Raw genomic sequence first — 19,387 nt, 5'->3', positions numbered from 1 at the left:
AAGCCCTGTCGGGGCATGTGATTGACAGGATTTGGACCCGCCCCTGTGTGGATGTGCCAAAATGAAACGATAATTCTTTGTCGCAAAAGGAAAAACATGCAGTCGAGTTGTTTAGCCTGAAGCGACAAATTGATGATTTTTTAATCACTACAAAAATAATAGTGACAATTTGATTGGCACATATTTACGAAATTAGTGACACAAATATTTTTGAATATGTTGTAGGTGAATATTTAGGACTAACTGGCGCAAAAATAAGTGGGAGTGAAATGTTGAAATGTGGTTTGGCAACTCATTTTGTATTTTCCAAGGTATGTATTCACTGTTTGTGTATTTGAGTCATACATGCATGTTATGTTGTGATTGTAATTGGTCGGTTTTAATATGCTTAAGATATTAGTATTAAATGATTTTTTATTTTAATAATTTTAATTTTTAGATTAATTGATCAATTAATATGGTCTTAGAATTAGGATAAATAAAAAGTTTTTGAGTTCGAATATGTCATTCATTTTGTAAAAAAAATGTTTCATATATAAAGTTTGCATGTGAGAGGAACGTGTTGAGATATCTATACCTTTATATGATTGGAAAGCACCTTTTTCGATATCTTTAATAATTTTGGTCCGTCATTTGTTATTTTTTTATTTTTTATTTTTCCCCCTTTTCAACTTCGCATTTGTCTCTCTTCTCAACTCTCACGTATCTTTTTATTTCTTCGCACTTTTTCCCAATATTTTCTCATTAATTTCTCCTATTCTTTAATATTATTTATTTTCCCAGTTAATGCTTATACTTGTTATTAGGATAGATAACTAAAACATTAATTAGATTGGCCTAGATGTAATCTGTTTTGACAATACTCGGTATCATGTAATGTGTGTGCTGGCGCAGCCCTCTAGGCTTCAGGCGCGCAAGTTATGGTCAATGTCTCAGTCTCAAGATATACTTTTTTGCAGCAAAAATATTTGAATTTATTCAGACATGAAAATAGTTTTCAGTAAAAATAATTTAAAAACCTACGTTTAAATTTTTGACCGGCCATTTTGAAACTGCCAGCCATTACTGGCCATTTCGGTCATTTCACCTAAACATTAATGTCTCGATCTTAATGTTGTGTTTATGGTGCTGCTAGGGGAGTGCCTATAAAAAAGTTGATCCCTCTTCATTTTCAATACAACACAACTCAAATTCTCCTCTTCTCTCCGGCTCTCGAGTTCTCTTTAAAATTTCAAGTTTTGAGCTCTAGATTCGGTAATAAGTGTTGGTCGAGGTGTTTCTTAGTATAATTTTCGGGTAAAATTTTTAAACGCTAACAACAGTGGATGAAAATATGGTTGACAATGAAAGGGCTTTTGACAATGATTTAGGTGAATAGAGTTAAACCAACTAAAACTGATCCCAAAATTGCGGAGATCGGGCAGCGGACTGAGCGGGATCAAATAGGCAAAGGAGCTATTTCGTCAACACTGTCAAATCCGCTCTTCGATGTTTATTGTTCTGACTTTTACATTGCAAAATCTCTGTGTATGAGTTGGACAGAAAATATAATACTGAAGAGCAAGGAATTGAAAAGTATTCTATTTTGAAGTTCATGAGGTATCAAATGGTCGAGGGAAGGTTTGAGGCTGAACAGACACATGAGTATCAATCTTTAGCATGCTTTGTCTGATGCCAAGATGAAGCTTCCTGAGAAGTTTCTAGCTATGTCCATAGTGGATAAATTTCTCAAATCCTGGAAAAGTTTTGGCATGACGCTCAAACATTAGAAAGTGAGACTGTCCCTTGGAGACCTTATGGTAGCGATTAGTATTGAGGAAGAGCACAAAAATCAGACCTATAAGATGCCTGTTGAGCATCAACCCAGACAAATTTAATAATGGTGAATAAGAAAGTGAATAAAATGAACCTCAACTGGAAAACTATTGATAAAGGCAAGGTCGTCAAAATAAAAAAATCAAAGGCAAACAAACCCTGCTGGAACTTGGGCAGGTTGGGCACTGGGCCAAGGATTGCCCTACTAAAAGGCTAAAACTAGGCAAATAACTGTCAATATGGTTGTGGGAGGTTTTAGCGATGCTAACACCTTAGAAGCAACTAAAGGGTATATTTCTGTACAATCCAAACTTCTAGCTATTTATGAACCTTTTGATGGTTGATAGACACTGGAGCAAAAGTGCATATTTGTGCTGATAAATCCCTATTTTTGTCTTATCATGCCATCAATGGAATGACAATAAGCATGGGGAACTCCAATACAACTGATGTACTTGGGATAAGAAGTGTGGACTTGAAATTTCCTTCAGGCCGTGTTCTGTCTTTGAAAATATTTCATCATGTACCAACTATTAGGAGAAACATAATAAGTGGTTCTATAATAGTTAGCGATGGATATGAATTATCCTTTAAATTTAATAAAATTGTAATTCAACAATTTGGTGTTTTTGTTGGGAAAGGTTACTTGTCTGATTGTTGTTTAAAGTTCGAGTTGAAAATAATAAAATTGATGTTTTTGATTCTATTATTTTGAATGTTGAATCTTGTACCTTGTGGCATAGTAGATTAGGTCATTTAAATTTGGATTCAATGAAATAAATGATGAATCTTGATTTATTTCCTAGTCATAATATTGAACGAAATCACAAATGAAAAGTTTGTATATAAGTTAAACAAGTAGGAAACCCTATCAATCAGTTGAAAGGGATTTGGAAATACTTGATTTAGCTCACACAGATACTTGTGAATGCAATGGAATTTTGACTAGGGACCACAAATGTTATTTTATCACCTTCATAGATGATTGCAATAGATATTGTTCTGTTTTTGTCTTTAGAAATAAAGATGAAGCCTTAGATAAATTTATTTTGTTTAAAAACGAAGCAGAAACCCAAACTTGTAAGAAAATTAAACGTATAAGGTCTGATAGACGAGAAGAATATGAATCGAGTAAGTTCAATGAATATTGTCAAAATTTTGGCATTATTCCCGAAAAGACTCCTCCACATTCCCCTTCATCTAATGGAGTAGTTGAAAGAAAGAATAGAACTTTTAAGCACATGATTAACTGTCTTCTGTTAACCTCCGGGTTACCAAAGTATTTGTGGGGAGAGGCTTTGAATACGGCTTGTCATATTCTCAATAGAGTCCCTCTTAAAAATAATTCGAATACTCAGTTCGAGTTGTGCAATGGTAGAAAATCAAGCCTCAAATACTTTCAAGTGTGGGGGTGCCTAACAAAAGTGTTGGTCCCAGAACATAAAAGAAAGAAATTGGGCCCTAAGACTATTGATGTTGTGTTCTTGGGCTATATGGAGATAAATTATGCTTTGAGATTTCTGATTATTAAATAATAACTTCCAAGCATTGAGGTCAACACAATATGTATTTCCTATAAAAACAAGAATACCTTCAAGTGTTTCACTTGATGACTCACTTGCCTTCACTTCTATTCTTGAACATGTGGAAAAGAGTGTGGGGGTTAATCCTAATAGTACTAGTCCGATTCATGAGGAGTCAGATGAACCTAGACTGAGTAAGAGAGCTAGGGTGGTCAAGAATTTTGGAAGTTATTTTGTTACTTACAATATCGAGGATGATCCAATAACCTTCAGAGATGCTATGGCTTCTTCACAGTGGAAAGAAGCTGGCAAAAGTGAGATAGACTCCATTGTTTCTAATGAAACATGGGTGCTAGTTGATCTCCCTTCAGAGTATACTACAAGTAAGTGGATCTTTAATAAGAAACTAAAACCTAATGAGACCGTCCTTAAATTTAAGGTCAGATTGGTGGCTAAGGGTTTTAAACAGGAGGGAATAAACTATTTTTTGATACCTATTTTTCGGTAGCTCGGTTTACTACAATTTGGGTGCTCATAGCACTTGCTTCTGTGTATACTCTCCCGATTCACCAGATGGATGTAAAAACAACCTTCTTGTGTGGTGAACTCCAGGAAGAAATATACATGGATCAGCTTGAAGGATTTGTACCTCATGGTAACAAGCACAAAATTTGCAAACCTCTTAAACTTCTCCATGCACTTAAACAAGCACCCAAATACTCTGCATGAAAAGTTTGATAAAACTATTCTTGCATTTGACTTCACTATAAATGAAAGTGATAAATGTATTTAATGTAAGGTTAAAGGAGATAAAATTATTATTTATGCCGGTATATAGATGACATTCTATTAATAGGATCATGTTTAAATATAATAACCGAAACTAAGTCATTTCTGAAAAATAAGTTTGAAATGAAGGATATGGGTGAGGCCAATGTAATTCTTGGTATCAAGTTGATTCGTTCAACTCATGGGATAGCCATTTCTCAGTCTCATTATGTTGAGAAGATAATTGAGAAATTTGGTGATCAGAACAGTAGAATTGCTAAGACCGCATATGATCCTTTTATGGCTTTATTAAAAAATGAAAGTGGTGTTTCGATACCACAACTAAGATATTCCAAAATCAATGGGAGTTTGCAGTATCTGGCAAATGGCACGTGACCAGATATAACTTTTTCTGTCTCAAAGCTGGCTAGATGCACTAGTTGTCCAGACAGAACCCATTAGGGAGCTCTGGATAGGGTACAAAGTTACTTGAAAGGTGATACTAGCTATACATTATCGCAAATTCCCTGCTTCTCTTCTTGACGGATAGTGTGATACTAGCTGAATAGCCAAAAATTTCGATAGTAATAGGTATTCAGGATATGTTTTCCTTAAGTAGGGGTGCAGTCTCCCTGCAAAATAGACTTTGATAACCCGTTTCTACTTTTGAAGTCGAGTTATGTGCATTGCATACGACTGGTACTGAGTCAGAATGGTTACATAGGTTGTTATCAGAATTTCCCATTGTAAGCCAACCTCTTCCACCTATTGTTGTACATTATGATAGTCAAACCACAATTGCAAAGGTTCGAAGTCGTAAATACAACTAAAAGACTAAAAGACAGATCCAAATTAGAGTAAAGTCTATGAGGGCATTAGTGTCAGACAGAGTTACAGGCATTGACTTTGTGGCAATAAAGGACAATGTAGTTGATCCTTTGATGAAAGAATTAGCTCTTCACAAGTATAAAACTCCGGATTTGGGATGGGATTGAAAACCCATCAATGACATATCTATGATAGCAACCCAATCTTCTATGTGGAGATCCCACAAAGAAGGTTTAATATGGTATTAACAAGTTGTAGGTATATGTTAAGAGCACCAAAAATAGACCGATACTTTTTATCTGGAGTCTATCCTCTATAATTCTGGAAGGTGCAAGTATAATAGGAGTTTAACTCTGAACGGGGTCAAGTCTATTGGACGAGATGTTACCAGTACATCCCTGTTGATGTGCAACTAAGTGAATGTAGCTGTTTAGCTGCAACTAAGTAATTAGGTAATTACTGAAAGCATTCATGACCCCGGATCGGGACATATGGCCTAACGTGTCAACCCTAAAGATCAACACAAAGTTAGTAGTTTGTTGTTACTGACGGATGCTGTGACAATCACAGGCTCACATTCAAGGCTTAGTTTTGTTTGACTTGATCACAGCTGACGTTAGATAACTTGGACAGTGGTTCAAATCGGAAGGTACTATTATTGAAAACAAGCTACAGAAACTTGAGTTTAAATATATGGATTTGTGCGGGATTTGTGGGGGATTTTTGTCACAGAAACAAGCTACCATTGTTGATACTGGCTGTTTCAGGCCGTTTCACTCGAACATTAATGTCCTGATTTTAATGCTGTGTTTATGGTGCTGCTAGGGGGTGGCCATAAAAAGGTTGATCCCTCTTCATTTTCAACACAACACAACTCGAATTCTCCTCTTCTCTCTACCTCTCAAGTTCTCTTTAAAATTCCAAGTTTTGAGCTCTATATTCGGTAAAAAGTTTCTGAGTGTTGGTCGAGGTGTTTGTCAGTATAAGTGCAATATTGAACAAATGGGAACCATCTTATCCTGAAAGGAATTACGTAGTACCCGGTGTACTTTAGACGGACGTATACATTCTCTTTTAATTTTATCGTAAAAACAACATATCTAACTGACTATTATCTCTGATGGTCAATTCAAAATGATATTAAAATTGTTTATACTATTTTCCTAACAGAATTTTGCTATCCACTATGCAGAATTCCTTCTCTGTTCAACTCCACAGAATTTAAATAACTCAAGAGGTTACAAAGCTCTTAAACTGTAAATAAGTATAATAATTCATGCACATCTAGGGGTGGCACGGCTCGAGCTCGAGCTCGAGTTGATGATGATTATTATTATTACTACTACTACTACTATTATTATTATTATTATTAAATTAAATTAAATCATGGGATCGACTCACCAAATTTTTACATAGATATAGTTGAAATTAATATATGTTCACAATCTGCAAAATTTATATATTTATAAATATTAGTATAACATTGATGTAACTATCATTTTATAGTGTTGAACAACATGGGTTAGTTGAGCCATTAAAATTCAGATCAAATCGTAAGATATGATCAAACTTATAGAAAAATACATTTAGTAAAATTTTAGACTTATTGGATATAGGGATATCGACATATCGTACTTGGAACATAAGAGTAATCATTCAAGACGGTATATCATTGAACTAGGCCATGTGATTTTAAATCATACCGTCTGATATGATCTAATAGACACGATCTTGTATATATTTAGATTTAGTATGAATCGGGTGCCCGAATTTTAAGATATCATAATTATTGATTAATTTTTTTTTATCTTATTATATATAATAAAATAATAATTAAGAATTGTTGAACTATCGTCATCGTCATCATCATCATCATTATTATTATTATTATTTTTATTATTATTATTATTATTATCATCATCATCATCATCATTATTTTTAGATTAATTCATAGGAATTATTAAATTTTGACATAAATTTATAAATTATAAAATAGATTGCATAATGCATAGTATGTATCTTGATATAAATGTAAAACTTAAAAATAGATAAAAAATCATAAGTGAATTACTTGTCAATTTAAAAAAATATAACGCAATACAAATATATATATTAAAATATAACATAAAGTTTATATGTGTCATATTAAATAATAATTTTGATTAAAAAATATTATAATTTACTAAGTTGTGCATTAAATTTCTTTTTGTATAAAGATCAAATGTATAAATAAAAGTACCATAATTTATTATTATCCAAAATAAAATATATGATATTGATTAATAATTATAATATATGGTCAATTTTGAGTGTAAAATTGATCAAATATTGAATATAAAATTAAATATATAAAAAATTCAAAATAAAATATATATAAAAAATAAAAAAATAGAAAAAGCTCCCGAGCTATGAACAGAAATAATTGTGCTCGAGCTCGAGCTAACTCCATTCATTTGCCACCCCTAGTACATTGTATGTATCTTTATAATTTTTAAAAAATATTACAAAATATTATTTTAATTAAATTATTAATTTTTTTGTAGTGTTAAAAAATTATGACCTAAAATGTAAGATAAAATAAGATTATATATATAAGATAAAAATGCATGAAAAAAGAACAAACTATACCAAAAATTAGTTATGAAAGATCGCAGTGAATGGAGAAGTTAAAACCAATTGATTAATATAAATTAAATATTAAAATTTACTTACAAAAATAATAAAGAACACTAATTCACTCCTCCCTCTTGTTGAAAAGAAAGCATTTCCCAATAGAGTTGGACTTTTTACATTTTTTTTTTGTAACAAATCACATTCCTTCTATAAAAAGGCTGCACATATATTTTTGAAATCCAACAAGTGTCAGAAGTGTCATTTATGCTCGCTTGCAGCGACCTGTAATTAGCCCGTGGGTCACGATTTTGTGTCTGCATTTTCAATCACCTCTGCTTTGGTGACAGTCCGTCTGTCACGAGTTACATTGGAGCCATTTCTATCATTTTTTTGGTGAAAAACTATTATTTTAGTTTATTAAGAATATTTAATTTTAATTTTAATTCGATAATTATGTTCATTTTGTTTAGGTCCAGTAATTTATAAAATTGTTTATTTTTAGTCATCTGGTAGATTTTCGGACAATTTTACCCCTATGAGTGCATATGAACTAAAATTGCTTTTCAAAAATTGCATAGCGGTAAAATTGTCCGAAAATCTGCTAGAGAACTAAAAGTATGCAATTCCGTAAGTTACTGGACTTAAATAAAAATGGACATAATTATCGGATTAAAATTAAAATTATGCATACTTAACGGACTAAAATAGTACTTTTTCCTCTTTTTTTTTTTTTTTTTTTTTTTTTTCTGAAGATCTCTTTTCTTGAAGCACTTAATTCCAATCAATACCCTCAACCATCTTTTTCTTAATGAAATTCTTTTCTTTCCAAATTCACATCTCTCTCATAACAAATACCAAGGACATGATTGCTTGGGAGATAGAGAGAGAAAAATAGAGATAAGTAAGTGTATGTTGGAGATCGATGGTATGTCTGAATTTGTGTTTTGAGGTAATTTAAAATATTTTAAAAATAAGTAGTGCAGATTTTATGTTGGGATTTTGGAGACAAAAATCACTGTTTATTATCAAATAATATCTCTTATATATATTTTTATATATAAATATGTATATATATATAAATATTGTATGTTTAATATTGTATCTTTAGGAGATAAAAATCACCGTTATTGTCAAATCATGTCTCTTTTATATTATATATATAACTGTGCATATATGTATTATATATAGAAAGTTGAAAAATAAAAAAAACCACACAAATAAGGTATAAAAATACAAAAATAAACATTAGATGTGTTTTATTTTATCTCGAAAAATACAAAAACATGAATTCAAACATAGTGTTAAGCTCACGTTGAACCTTACTTAAGTCGGATCTACTGTATGAAGTACAGCAACACAACGATGTAGAGATTATTTCAAGCATGATAATGTTATTTTGCATCGTTATGGAAGAGGATTAAGGTAAATAGAATAGTTGTTAGCCCTTATAAGTAAACTTTCATAATAAGTAACTTATAATATTTTCAGAACTGTACATTTTGATAATCATATTAAATTAAACAAGTTTTATATGCAGGATATTAAATCTCTGGAAGCCGAGCTAAGCAAGACAGCGCATGATGATGTGTCAACAATTCCTAGTACACTTGAAAAATTTATTCACAAATCAAATTTGGAACAAGACAGCGCATGGACGAGGTAAATTAATCAGCATAAACAATTTCTTCCTATTCTTTTCACAAAGGACATGTAAATAATGATGGGTTTGATGTAATTTACCTCCTCTTTGTGATATTATAAATGAATAAATTATCTCTCTATGAAATTAAAAAATAATAGCAATTTACCCCTCCGTGTTTTGTAAAATGAAGCAATCTATCCTTTGTCTAAGGAGGTAAATTGCTTTATTTTGAAAAATACACGAGTCCAAATTGCTGCGTTTTTAAAAACATAAAGAGGTAAATTGCTATTTTTTTTTTTCATAAAGGGGTAATTTGTTCATTTGCAATATTCCAAGGAGCTTCAGCACATGTCAAATCTATATTTTTGAAGTTGTATGTCGTCGTATAGTTCACTTTACATATACGCATCATACATATAAAAAGATCTTCAAATGAACAGATTATTAATGTGGATTGATGGATAAATAAAATGAAATACAATAATAAACAACAATTAAGACAGATATCTCAACAACAAAAGTTGTTTATGAAACAGGTTGGATATTATTAATAAATGCTTTTCGAAGAAGTCCGTTGAAGACATATTAACATCTCTTGTAAGTTTCTTACATTCTCGTTGAAATTCATTATCATCTTTTCTTGTCTTCCCCTCCCTTTTACTGTATTTTTTAAACTGTCACAGTCATTAACTAATCTTTACATATATGCATAAGGAAACTGAAGTTGTGCGTTGCGGAGACAAGTGGATGGCCAATGCAATCAATTCCATGAAACGTGCTTCTCCAACAAGTCTTAAGATTTGCCTAAAATCTGTAAGAATTTCATACACATTCTTGATTCTGTCGACAATTTGATTGTTAGTTAAAGTAATATTTGAATTATATGCATCAAGAAGGGCAAAAGACAATTTTCGTCCCACAGCTATAGGCCATTTTCGTTTTAGTCCCGTAAGTTTCTAGGGTTTCAATTTGGTCCCGTAAAACTGAAAAATTCGCAATTTCAGTCCAAATTTGGCCGGAAAATTTTGTGGCTCGCCGGAAAAAGTCACATGCGATGCATGTGACTTTTAAAATTGGGGGCTCGATTCTGATTGGCTGGAGAAGCTGATGTGGCGCATATGTGGCGCATACTTGGAAATTAAAAAAAAAAAATTGATGGGAAATCAAAGTTGTGAAATCCCCGCCATTCGCCGCCACCTTCTCTCTTCAATTCCGCCGCCGTTACTTGGAATTTTTAGCCACCACATATACCATTCAATTACCCATAGTAAGGAGAACAAAACCCCTCAACCAATTTTGCGATCCGACCACGACAGCGACTGGGCTTTGAAATTGACCGCCGCGGATTATTCTCGTCGATTCGCCGGCGACAGGACGACCCACGATTGCAGATTGGTACCATTGGATTCGTCTCCTCACTGCGGTTCTAATGGGACCAGTCTCATCCATTTTCATCAACTAGGTGCAAAGATCCATCGTTTTGAAGATCTCAGTCGTCGTCCGCCGCGACTGCACCTTCCGCCGGCGTTTTCTCCTTCGTCTGAACGAACCACCGGCTCAAAAGACCATCGTTGAATGCCTCTCGTTCTGGCGAATCTTTTGAGACCAGTCCCATCAATTTTGATCACCTTTGTGCAAAGATCCGACTAAAGCCGTCCTCCGCCTTTGCCATTCTTTTGAGATGAGTCAATTTTTTTTTTTTTTAATTTCCACGTATGCGCCACATATGTGCCACATCAACTTCTCCAGCCAATCAGGATTGAATCCCCAATTTTAAAAGTCACATGCATCGCATGTGACTTTTTCCGGCGACCCACAAATTTTTCCGGCCAAATTTGGACTGAAATTGTGAATTTTTTAATTTTACGAGACCAAATTGAAACCCTAGAAACTTACGGGACTAAAACAAAAATGGCCTATAGTTGTGGGACGAAAATTGCCTTTTGCCCCATCAAGAATGAAGACATTATATAATATGAAAAACAATATTTTAGTATCAACCAATCTCACACTTTAATGATGTGGTGTGAACTTCATGTTTGATGATTTTACATCAAATGCTTCATTTTTAATCGGGATTAAATGCAATTTACCGGTGAAATGTGAAATGAGCAATTGAACCTCTGTGAAAAAAGAATTAGCAAATTACTCCCCTGTGTTTTGAAAAATGAAGCAAACTGCCCCCTATCAATAGGGGTAATTTGATTTATTTTTCCGAAACACAGGAGGTAATTTTCTATTTTAGTTTTTACAAAAATTTTGCTGCACATTTCTCATATCACAGAGAGTAAATCGTATTTTTCCATTTTTAATACTGGTATGTAATTATGTTGTGACATGTCATGAATTATAATAAATACTTGTTAATTTTGATATTTCTCACATATATATCCAAGTTAGTTCAGTATGCCCACCCTATATATATATATATATATATATAGAAAAAAATACAAGGAACTCCTTGTAATATCGTAAATGAGCAAATTACCCTTTATGAAAAATAAATAGCGATTTACCTCCCTGTATTTTTTAAAATACAACAATTTACCCCTTATGATTTTTAAAATGAAGCAATTTACCTCCCTGTATAAGGAGGTAACTTGCTTAATTTTAAAAAGTACAGGAGGATAGCTTGCTATATTCTTTTCATAAAGGGGTAATGTGCTCATTTTCAATATTAAATGTAAATTGTTATTCAACCTATATATACAATTATGAAGCGTGAAAAGATAAACCATCATTCTGCTGCATTCATGTTTTAATACTTTTAGATCAGAGAGGGACGAAGCTCAACACTGGAAGAATGTCTGAGACGTGACTATATCGTTTCTCGTCACATGGTACGAAGAACATTCAACAACGATTTTTTTGAGGTACAATATAAATTTATCAAGCATTATCGTTATACTTATCAAACTTCACATTTAATTGCTAACTTGAGTGCAACATGTAGGGGTCGAGGGCAATGTTCTTTGATAAAGATAAAAGACCGCAGGTAAGAACTAATAAAATATACGACATTCCACTTGAAATAACAAATTATAGACGTTCTTAATTATCTCTATGATGGTTTTATATTTGATTTGATCATACTAAAATTAAATTTTTATTATCGACTAAAATAATTTTAATATAAATTGCTATGCACCCGAATTGTGTATGACAAGGCTTTTTTATATTACAGTGGAACCCTTCGAGATTGGAAAACGTTGGTGACGAGTTCGTGAAGAAGTTCTTCAGTGACGTCGATAATGATGATGATTGGGATTGTTTGGCACTCCCAAATAGAAAAATCAGAAAAATAAAAACTTCTAAACTATGAATAGGAGGAAAAATAGTTTAGGTCATAATGCACTTTGATCTATGGAAGTGGACGAGAACAGTAGTTGTGAGAAAGATGCATTAGAAACTCAGTTGAATGTTACAAACATTCTAAACTAGAGATATAGGGAGTTGTATTGTTGAATTAAGTGTGAGTGTCACTGATGACAATGTAAGCGTAAGAGTGTTTAACTCTTATAAAAACTACGTTGTACTTCAAACTGATGAACTACAAATGCACTTCTTTGTAAGAAACTGGGAAGCATAGTGTGTTATTTTTCTTGGGCACACAACCAATACACTCACCTATACATGTAGATTACTTCTCGTTAAAAATTTTGAATCGTCAATGGGTTGTCTCGTGTTGTATTCAACTGTATGATTCTAGAAAGTGTAACTTGTATAAACTGGTGGATGAATCAAGCTGTGATAAAAGATTGAGTGGGAGCTTATCAAAATTTGTTGGTTTGTCCTACCAAATTTCTGTGGACCTAGAACGCAGACCCTGCTAGACATGTTTTATGATTTTAAAAATACTAGAAAATAATTTTTCAAAGACAATTCTAAAAAATATCATTGCAACGTAAAAAATATAAGATATATATATATATATATATATTTTCTAAAATTAGCTATTTTAAAAATTTAAATGGGCATGTTGTAGTTTTTCAAAATTATGAATTTCAAAAATATATTTTGGTTTATATTTGGGAAAAATACAAGTGAGCTCCATGTTATATGGGTAATGTGCAAAATATTCCCCCTGTGAAATAAGAAATACCGAATTACCTCCTAAATTGAAGCAATTTATCCCATTAAAGAGAGGTGTGTGGTTAACTTGTCCCTCATGTGACCTGACATGATTTCTTTAAGAATAAAATATTATTTTTTAATATGATATATTATATCTAAAATTTATTAATAATATAATACATATTTATTTTAAAAAGTAAAAATAATCATTTTTATGAAATATATAATATTTTTAATAATATACATTATTTTAGTTAAAACAAATAAACAAATCCTCTACCTCCTCAAGGGTCGCTGCCACCCCTTCCTCCTCAGCCCATCGCCTCAACATCTATGCCCGTCACCGCCTTCCACGCTAGCCGATGTCTCTTGTGCCACCACGCCATGCCTAGACCCATCTCCGCAACCTCCTCCCGCTTCCCAACTCCTGCCCCCCCCCTCAAAAAAAAAATAAAAGGATAAATTACATTTGTCATCCGAAATATGCCCATTTTTACACTCTGGTATCTAATTTTTTTTTCTGTGTCAACTTACCATTTCAACTTTATAAAATTTGTATTTTATCATATATGATCATTTTTTGTTGAGTTTTTTGCAGGAAAGATATCACATACTGTGCATATATGAAAAATATCACATCACGTAACCCTTAAATATTACATGTGCATTAAATGTGATTTTTTTGACAAAAGAATTGATGAAAAAATAGATATAAATGAGTCAGATGGTAAGTTAACACAAAAAAAAGTTTAGATGCCAAAGTGTAGAAACGTTCATAGTTTGAATGGAAAAATATAATTAACCTAAAATAAAAACCATGACCTGTTCCACTCCCCCTCGCTGCACCTTCCTACCCCGCCCCTTCCCCAGTGGCCGTGCCTAAACCACCTCCCCGACTCACCGTTGCTGCCCCTTTCTCTCTTTCTCTATTTAAAAATATATCTATATATATTGATATATATACATATATATATATACACAACTGTAATTATGAAAGTAAAAGGCGAGTGGATCGGCCGGAGAACACGCAAGCGGAAGCGATATAAAAAATTCACAAATTAGAAATCAAATAATATAAAATCATGATTCCAAAGGGTGAACCCTTGGAGTTCCCGGACGTTCGATGTAGTTAATAAAATAAGAAATAAAAACTAAATTGGGGCTTATGGTGAAACTAAAATCAAAAAGTGCAAGAAATGTAAATCAAGGATTACTTTTTTGTTTGATTTACTTCAAATTACTTCGAACCTCCTTTTGTTGATTCGTTCACGCAAGACTCCAACGTAGATGTCCTCTAAAGACACGTCAACACCACACTAGAATATAGGAATCCCTTAATTCTCTTTGTAGAAGAGAATAAGGGAGAAAATAACACAAAGTGTGTTGAGAGAGAAGGGGGCAGCCCACTGGGGGTGGTGTCTAGGTTAGGAGTAATTTTTGTGTTGTGTAATCATCATTAGTTATTTCAAACAACTAATATAAATATCTTGTATGGATGTACTAGAATGTGTCTAAGTTCATTCCATAATCTATAAGGTAATATATTCTTTATTCCAAATAAAGAATGACCAATATAACACTTTTCAAAAGTAAGAATCGTTAGTCAATTATTTTCTTTTTTAGAATATCCAATGAGTTTAATTAGGGGTGCTTGGCTATTTTTAATGAAATAAAACAGAAGGCCCAACTAATTTTAATTAAATTCAATTTAATTAAAATCCACCTAATTAAGCCCATCATCTATTTAATTCAATTAAATACATGAGCATAATAATCCGTTATTAATTAATAAGTCCAACTTATTAAATAATAAGGGCAAGCCTAATATAAATCAATCCTATTGATTTATCCTTGGGCTCTTCCATCCAATGGATCTCTCTCATTTGTAAGTAATCCAGTTACTTATGGAATTAATTTTTAATTAATTCATCTTCCCTTCTTGATAATTTTGTATGTGACTCTTTAGGTACACCTTTCAGCTAGGCTAGTGTCAAATGCTATTATTAATTAAATCTAATTTAATTAATAATTCTCGATCAACCCTTGATCAAGGAAGCCCGTCATTATGGATGGCCATCTAGCAACGATCCATGGCACTAGAGACTAGACGAATATCCATGTGAATTTTTAGGCTTTGGGTACGGTCCTTTCATCTACCGTCTCCTAGTTTTACTCTAGGGTATGCAATTGGGTATCGTCTCCCATCCTAGACTAGGCGTCTATGCTTAATACTTGAGATTACGTTACACCAAGTTGCTCGACATAGGCACCTCTTTTCCTATTCGACCAATGACTGTGAGCACAGGTTTATAAAGCGTGAACGCATCTCCAAGTGCATAGGAGATACCGTTGTCACGTATTAATAAGGGATGGATCCTCTTCCTGAAATTCACCATCTCTACATGCTATGACTACACTTGAGACACGATTATCTCGCGCACATATCCAAGATGCAGTCATCGAACGCAGGTGACGTCCCTGATTCCTCAAGTCTGAGGACTGCTCCTATACTATTGGAGCCGGAGATTCGAGTCATACCCACCAAGCTCTAAGGCTTCCATACGGCTATCCCCACGATTTAGTTTAATCGATTCGACACCTAGCCAATTGACCCACTAAGATCAATAGACATCCCACATTTTTCGCCGATCAAACGCGGCACTTATCAAATGAATACGGCTCTTAATGTTAGTCTCCATAGGATACAAGATACCCATTCTCGAGGTCCTCGACTAGGAACATTTCAGATCCAATCCTTGACAGTTGATTTCATTACTGCCATCCAATGCGCAGTCTAATTGTTGCACGATTGTCAAAGTGGTCTGTGGGCTTTGTTGTGATGTCGAAAAGAAATGCAAACATATACAATAAGCACAACAAAGGAAACACCAATAGCGAATACACATTTTATTCAGTAAATAATATTATATAGAATTGAGTTATTGTCACAATGGATTACAAGTATGCTAATCTAATTAGCTTCCAGGTCACCTATTCCAACAATCTCGCACTTGACCTAAAGCCAATCATCCATCGACCTCAAACCCATCTTATCTAGATGTTGAGTATGGGCTATTAGAGACATCGACTTGGTAAGTGGATCCCCTGTGTTTTCTGTTGAGTTGACTCGGTCCATCTTGACGTCACCTCTGCTCACCATCTCTTAAGCAGATGGTAGCTTCTAGGAATATGTTTAGAATAATGATGAGATCTTGGTTCCTCTGCCTGTGCTATCGCCTCGTTGTTATCACAGAAGATAACTATGGGCTCAGTAATGCTAGGCACCACATCCAACTCTTGGATGTAAGTTTTCATCTAAATCACTTCCTTAGTTGCTTTTGAAGCTGCTATGTATTTAACTTCTATGGTGGAATCTGTTGCTGTATCCTGCTTGAAACTTTTCCAAGTAACCACACCACCATTTAGCTTGAATACAGAACTTAATTGAGACTGCATCATCATTGCCTGACTGGAAGCTAGCGTCGCTATAGCCTTCTAGTATCAATTCTCCATCACTGTAAATTAAGAATATATCTTTAGTGCTCTTCAGGAACTTAAATAAAGTTTTGACTACGTTCCAGTGCGCCTCCCCGGCGCATGCCTGATATCTGCTTGTAACGCTCAAAACGTACACGATATCGGGGCACTGGACAACATACTGAATGCTTCCTATAGCTGAAGCATAAGGGATGCTTGATATCCTTTTAAGTTCCTCATCAGTCTTGGGAGAGTTTTTCTTGGACATCTTAATCCCATGCCTCATTGGAAGGAATCCTCGTTTTGAGCTCTGCATCTTGAATCTCTTCAAGACTTTCTTAATATACGAGGATTGTGTCAATCCTGACATCCTTCTAGATCTATCCCTATAGATCTTGATGTCAAGGATGTAAGAGGACTCACCTATATCCTTCATGAAAATTGTGTTGACAATCATGCTTTAGTGTCACCAAACATCTTGATATCATTCCCAATGAGCAAGATATCGTTCACATAAAGCATACGATATGCAACCGTGCTCCCGTTGATTTTTGTATATAGACAGGGATCAAATTCATTTTTGATAAAATCATAACCCCATATAACTTCATCAAAATACGTGTTCTGACTTCGGGAAGCTTGTTTGTGGTCATAGATGGACCTTTAGAGATGGCAGACCTTCTATTCTTCTCTAACGAAAGTGAAACCTTCGGCTGATCCATGTAGATCTCTTCCTCAATGAAACTATTGGAAAGGCCGTTTTCACGTCCATTTGTCATATCTCGCAGTCATACCATGCTGCTATGGCAAGTAGAATCTGAATGAACTTGGCCATGGCTATGGGCGAATAGGTTTCCACAGAATCAACCCGTCGTTGAGTGTATCCTTTTGCTATGAGACCTTGAAAGCTGTAACCTTGCCGTTAGCTCCAAGCAGGTTTAGCACCTTTAGATAGGTCTATAAGAGTCCAATCTTAATTTAAACACATCAAGTACATTTCGGATCTCATGGTCTCAAGCCACTTATCTGAATCGATGTCTAACATTGCTTCTCTGTATATCTTTAGATCATTTTCTAATTGACGAGTCAGTCTTAAGAATTCGCCTTTCAGGCGGTCGTGATTACCTGGTCGACCAATAGAGGACTGGAACAATATCAGTGAAAATTATAGGTTCAAATGATGTTCCTTCATTCTATTGAGGCGCCTCACTTGTTTCCTCAAGTATCACTTCATCGCGTCGGCTATCCGTAGGGAAACCTTTTTCCAAGAACACTGCATTTCTTGAGATAAAAACCTTTTGCTCAGATAGACCATAGAAGTAGTATCCTGCAGTTTCTTTTGGATATCTGACTAACCTGCACAGACTAGACTTTGAATCTATTTTGTCTCCCACTAGCCTCTTGACATATGCAGGACTACTACCCTACACTCTCAAGTACTTATAGGATGCAGGCTTGCCATACCATATCTCATATGGCGTCTGGGGCATCGTCTTAGATGGCCCTATTTTAAGCAATTTGGCCACTGTCTCAAGAGCGTGACCTTAGAAGGAGAGCGGCAATTCTGTAAAACTCATTATGGAACGAACCATGTCTAACAGGGTCCGATTCCTCCTTTCAACCACGCCATTAAGTTGTGGCGTTCCAGGGGGAGTTCATTGAGAGAGCATTTCATCCTCTTTTAAGTAATCAATGAATTCACCACTTAAATAATCTCTGCCTCAGTCTGATAGAAGGGTTTTAATTTTATGGCCAATTTAATTCTCGACATCAAGTCTGTACTCCTTGACGAAAGGCCTCAGACTTGTACTTCATTAGGTAAACATAACCATACCGTGAGTGATCATTGGTGAAGGTTATGAAGTATGAGTATCCTCCTCTAGCCGGAGTATTTAATGGTCCACAGACGTCTGTATGGATCAAATCCAAAAGATTATTGGCAAGCGTACTTTGTCCAACAAAAGGCTTCTTAGTCATTTTCCCTTTCAGACAGGATTTCGCAAGTTGGTAGGTTGTCCAAATCGTCAACCTCTAGACTTTTTGAGTCTACCAACTTCCTCATCCTATCCTTTGAGATATGGCCTAGCCTTGCATGCAATAACTGTGCGTTCTCATGATTATCTAATTTTTATTTGTGTTGGGCAGTCATAATCTGATTAGATTGTTAGGAGAATATAAAGACCATTGACTAGTGTACCAAGCATATGAGAATTATTATGAATCATCAAATAAAAATTATTTTTATTGATCTCAAATTTATAACCATCATTGTCTAAAACAGGTATGGAAATATATTCTTGATCATGCCCGGTACATAATAATAGTCTTTTAATTTTATCCGAATATGATCACTAATAACTAAGTTGAGAGATCCCACGGCTTCCGTAGGAACAGCCTTCCCATCACCTAGCCTTAGAATTATCTCATCCTTACTTAGTCTTCTGCTTCTTTCCATCACTTGCAAGTTATTGCAGATGTGAGCTCCACAGTCGGTACCTAATACCCAAGAAGTAGAAGTTATCATATTCACTTCAGTCACAAACATACCTGGGTTGGAGAGGAGTTGTGGGTACTCTCTCTTGCAATGCCCTTTCCTTGGCAATGCATGCAGACATTTATTGCCATCGACCACTAAGAACCACCAACC

General features: G+C 34.3%; 1 protein-coding gene across 1 annotated transcript in view; it reads left to right on the top strand.

Moving 5' to 3' along the window:
- LOC105172216 (putative 3-hydroxyisobutyryl-CoA hydrolase 3) overlaps positions 1–12,765 on the top strand; it is a 38,084-nt gene extending 25,319 nt beyond the window's left edge. The window contains exons 11-17 of the mRNA XM_088886079.1: positions 226–311; positions 9,085–9,206; positions 9,726–9,786; positions 9,904–10,002; positions 11,961–12,062; positions 12,143–12,184; positions 12,374–12,765. Of these exons, the coding sequence (XP_088742205.1) occupies positions 226–311; positions 9,085–9,206; positions 9,726–9,786; positions 9,904–10,002; positions 11,961–12,062; positions 12,143–12,184; positions 12,374–12,511 (650 nt within the window). The 3' untranslated portion in view covers positions 12,512–12,765. The remainder of the gene's footprint in view (positions 1–225; positions 312–9,084; positions 9,207–9,725; positions 9,787–9,903; positions 10,003–11,960; positions 12,063–12,142; positions 12,185–12,373) is intronic.
- The last annotated feature ends 6,622 nt before the right edge of the window (positions 12,766–19,387 follow it).

This window comes from Sesamum indicum, linkage group LG10 (genome assembly GCF_026168435.1).
Source record: "Sesamum indicum cultivar Baizhima isolate 11 linkage group LG10, ASM2616843v1, whole genome shotgun sequence".
Lineage (NCBI taxonomy): Eukaryota > Viridiplantae > Streptophyta > Magnoliopsida > Lamiales > Pedaliaceae > Sesamum > Sesamum indicum.
Note: the sequence above shows the minus strand (reverse complement) of the source record. Positions and strands in the feature narration are given on the sequence as shown.